The sequence below is a fragment of the Manduca sexta genome, unplaced genomic scaffold (assembly GCF_014839805.1).
Source record: "Manduca sexta isolate Smith_Timp_Sample1 unplaced genomic scaffold, JHU_Msex_v1.0 HiC_scaffold_474, whole genome shotgun sequence".
NCBI lineage: Eukaryota > Metazoa > Arthropoda > Insecta > Lepidoptera > Sphingidae > Manduca > Manduca sexta.
In genome coordinates, this window is record NW_023595269.1 from 1 (window position 1) to 4,796 (window position 4,796).

Genomic DNA, 4,796 nt, shown 5'->3' on the forward strand with positions numbered 1-4,796 from the left:
TATTACGGTACGACTGCAATGCTGGGGTCTCGGGTTCGATCGTTGGGTCGGGGAAAGTGTTACGTATTAGGTTTTCCTATCAGAGTCAGCCAGGAGTCTAGATTTTGTGCCCGATATGGTGATAGGTTTGCCTCTATCACATCATGGGGCGGAATACACATGGGAAAAGCGGGTGCACCAATTGCGCCTCTGCCTACCCCTTGGGGGATAGAACGCCTGTGTGTGCGTTTTATCATAGATTTCGAAAGCTTCTAAAAATAATGTTGCGTGCCGTTTTACTGGAGGGATCGATTTAAACCCATAATGCATCAGTAACTGTTTTCGGTACAGACGGTGACGACAGTGGCTGGTATCGCGTCGTATCCCCTGGACACAGTGCGGCGGCGAATGATGATGCAATCGGGCTTGCCGGCCAATGAGCGCCTGTACAAGAACACGGCTCACTGCTGGGTCAAGATCCTTAAGGATGAAGGCGCCGGTGCTTTCTTCAAAGGCGCCTTCTCGAACGTTCTCCGAGGTACAGGAGGCGCATTTGTCCTCGTCCTTTACGACGAAATTAAAAAAGTCCTGTAATGCGAGTGATGTTACAATAGATGACGTGATTATTCGCAACGGTTCATGCGTCGGGTGATCTGGAAAATTTCATAGCGTGTTATTGTTTTCCGTTTACATATTTGTAAGGTTACATTGTAGTGGTTTTGTTACGTTTAGTTGTAATACATTTTCCATTTGCATTTTGGTCTTTTTATTGGACACTGTAATTCAATTTATTTTTATTTGGTACTATATTGTCGCGTACACAGTGAGTAGTGTACGCGACAATATGGTAGTGTGTAACTGAACTTTTATTACGGTCAACGAGAAATGAGTAAAATTTTACTTCAGACAATTCATACACATGAGCATATATAGTTTGTTCAGAGAGAACCGTCGTCGCCGAAAAGTGAACTAACTTTAGAATTTTACATAGCAATCCTTCCCCGCCATTGTTATGTACAATGGCGGGGAAGGGTTTAACATTTACTCAAATGTTAAACTCATTTGTCATGTCGTACTGCCTTGTTATAAACGATCTTGCGTGTTGTTTTTTAAGGTTTTTTGTATAGAAACATACTAGAATTGAACAAAAGAGGTAATTAAGGACAGTAGCGACCTCAAATCCCACGACGGCTCTCTTTCTGAAAAGACTATACTATTATAATGTATACTGTCACTGCTGGGCGCGGGGCTCCTAAGGGTGTTTTAAGCCATAGTTCAACACGCTGGCCTAGTGCGGGTTGATAATAACTTCGAAATTCGTATAGCGAACTTCTCAAATATACAGGTTTTGTCACGCTGTCTTCCTTCACCGTAAAAATAAAATAACCATTACTACTTAAAATATATCGAATTAGCGACAGCTAAACTATTGCTTAACCCCCGAGCGGCTGCATTCTTATTTTACAGCCCGATAATATTATGGGGTAGACCTCAATATAAATGTATCTGACAAACTAACCCCCTTATTCATAGACGTTTTTTATCTAACGACCGAGTAAGGCTGTGATAACAAGTCTGTTTCTCAGTGCTGACGGCATGGCAGTCTTCGCAGTGCGTAGACGTAGGGCCGTTGTGATTGGCTAATATTGAAATACAACAATAATAACCAATCACAACGGCCCTATATCTATTTTCAGTGCCGCTGGGCACTGAGAAACAGGCTTGTTGTCACAGCTTTACTTCGTCCTTAGATAAAAACGTTTATAATAGAGGGGTATATGTAACTGTCTTCGGAAATAAAACACACACTACACAACAAAATATAATTGTCCTCATTATTAGCTACACAATGTCAATTTAAAGGCTATGAGATTCTTCAGAACTTATAAACGCACGTATGACATGTTTCACTGTAACCGAAACAGTAACGAAAAAGAGCCAAAATCTACTTGATGTCGCACAAGAGAGCGACTCCCCGCAGCGTCCAATGGCGCGGGTTGCTGTCCGTCTCGAAGTCTATAGAGCCCACGTATTTGGCGTCGGTGCGCTGCGGCTTACGGTAAATAGGACATTCGTAGAGTCGCGGGTCTTTCCCCTGCAGTCGTGTTGATCGCGAATATGTATATAACTGGCATCTGTTCGTACAGTACTTTAGGCTTTGATTCGATCAGTTTTCCTGATTTTCTGTCGAGCGATGCACCTGTAAATATTATTTTAAATAAGTACATTTCGTTTACTTTGCTAGTAGCTAGGCCCATGTTAACATACAACAAATCAAAGAAACTGTAATTTTTATATTTGTAAAAAAATATCTGTATCCAATTTTTTCGGCGAACTCTCTGTTTTAATTCCCAATACTACTATTTTTGCAAAAGCTATCTTCTAGTCCGAATGATAGGTTTACTTCCATAAGATCTTCATCCGACGCCGCGACGTACAACGAATTATCTGGACGTCGAGACGCAGCGTGAATAAGGCATGATTATGGTTAAGGCGATACCTCAAGGTCCATTTTCATACATTTTGTTTCACCTTTAATCTGGGTAACTAAACAAGTATTGGCAAGTAAAGAATTTAAATTCACGTCTAGTTAGTGATTAGTTCTCGCAGTTGAAAGAAAAACGTAAAAATAATTAATAATCATGGATATTTCGGCCTTTAAAATTTAATATGACGAAATTTTAAAGGCAGAAATATCCATGATTATTAATTATTTTTACGTTTTTCTTAATACGTAAAAATAATTAATAATCATGGATATTTCGGCCTTTAAAATTTAATATGACGAAATTTTAAAGGCAGAAATATCCATGATTATTAATTATTTTACGTTATCTTTAACTGCGAGAATTAATCACTAACTAATTTAAATTCTACTACCAATACTGTTTAATTACTTAAAGGTGAAACAAATAACTGAATATCGCCTAATATTAGAGGAATCGAAAACAGTAACTGGATGAGAGTGAGGTAGAGTTGTACATGGAAATATATTTATACCTTCCAAGAAAAGTCCATATACATAGACGCCCTCCGAAGGTCCTTCGTGTATGTCCTCCCTGTTCATTTTGGTGATGTGGTTTTGAAGAACCACGGAATCCAACGCCACACCCCTTGTGGCTGCGCGTCACTTCCTGTCGATTTATAATGTGGCGATTTGTATGAAATGGGTACGACATGAATTTATTTATGATTTTTTGTAACATTACATCGCTATTAGCCTGAATACATTTATTTTTGGGCTTATGATTGAGGAATTATGCAAACCTAACTGGCCCCAATTTTCAATTAAAAAAAGATCCTCCATGTAAGCCGAATTTTCATTTTCTTGGTGATTATTGTTTAATGTTTTGCGACACTTAAGTGTTCGTACCCGAATCAACATTATACTTCTTGAAATATTATTGAATCGCGTTTGAGTTATGCAATAATGAACTTTAAAAATCAATTGATTAATGCCATTTATTTGGTGTATTGTGTTAGTTCATACTTGTTCTTTTAATTGTGCGAACGTTACCTGTCTCATGGCTGTGAGAAAGCCTTGGGGATTAAAGAAGCCCGTCATCCAGAAGGCATAAGGTCTACCATTGCGCAGCCAAATTCTGTATTGTTGCTCGCGTTCTAGTAACTCCGTGTACCAGAAACCTAGCGTTGCAGATTCCCAGGAAACCTGTTAATTGGCAGATAATGTTATGTTTATATATAGAGTATAACACGAGAGAGGGTTCAACTTAAGCAGGTCCATATTGGACCATAATGCATTGATTTAACCCTATGGAATACGGATGCCTGATATTGCATAGTTTAATTTTTTTGTGTTTACTTTTTATGAATATCGACCTTCCAACTAATTTGTAATTAAAGCTAAATAATTGGATTTATAGTTAATTGTTTTACTCAAATAAGAGTTATAATTGACCTTTCTGATGATTATAATAGAATCAGTGTTTCGTAAAATCCAGATAAATCTTTGTCAAAACCTTCGAACTGCATATTCTATTCCAAATTTTAAACGACTATAGATTAAAATTTACTTATGTTGTTTTTCTACAAACTATTTAAAACTGCCTACATTCATAGAGAATTAACCGTAAAATTTTAAACTAATAATAGGGCAACATGCCTAAAAATTTATTCGAATCGACAAAGACCGAAAATCGTAATTTATTCTTTTCGTCTCAAATGTCTTCAATTTTCTCGTTCGCAGTAACGCATTTTTACATGGATTTTTCTTACCGCACAGAGAAGGCGCCTTTATGGGTTTTAGTAAATTAGGTACATATATACCTACTGGCAAATTTGAAATAAATAAGGATTAGCTATGGCTAGACTTGTAAATATTACCTTCAACCATTTCTGTGGGATCCTCGCATCGTACATCGCATCCAGCGACTCTCGGAGTCCTTGACTCATAATGATTGTCCCGTCAATAGCCAGTTTAAGGTCGCACAGAGTTGAGTGAACTGTTTTTATTACTCGCTGTATTCTGTCGATCTCCTGTCTGCAGCAGTAATCAAGGTTAATAAATTAGTCTGTAAAATATATTGAATTTATGGCGGCATAGCAGTCTCTAATCTATACCATGATCAATATTAGGAATTTTGCATTAAATATTTTTTTTATTTCAAAAAGAACGGATAAACCAATTACAGTTATTAAGTTAATAATAATAACTACAGTAAAATATTAAACAGATCAATAATGCACTTAACTATATGAAATATATGATATAAATATCATGAGTTAATTTCACAATAGTGCTAACATTCATACTGGATCACGTTTAGCTGTTGTAAAGTTTTGATGTTCGCTTTGTT

At 37.1% G+C, this 4,796-nt stretch overlaps 1 protein-coding gene across 1 annotated transcript; it reads right to left on the reverse strand.

The window, feature by feature from the left end:
* Positions 1-2,072: 2,072 nt before the first annotated feature.
* Positions 2,073-4,476, reverse strand: LOC119193393 (dynein heavy chain 8, axonemal-like). Its single transcript, XM_037446988.1, has 4 exons — positions 4,324-4,476; positions 3,497-3,649; positions 2,980-3,113; positions 2,073-2,179 (listed from the first exon to the last, which is right to left on the reverse strand). Exons 1-4 carry the CDS (start codon positions 4,390-4,392, stop codon positions 2,131-2,133), a joined length of 405 nt encoding a protein of 134 aa, XP_037302885.1. The 5' UTR covers positions 4,393-4,476; the 3' UTR covers positions 2,073-2,130.
* Positions 4,477-4,796: the final 320 nt, after the last annotated feature.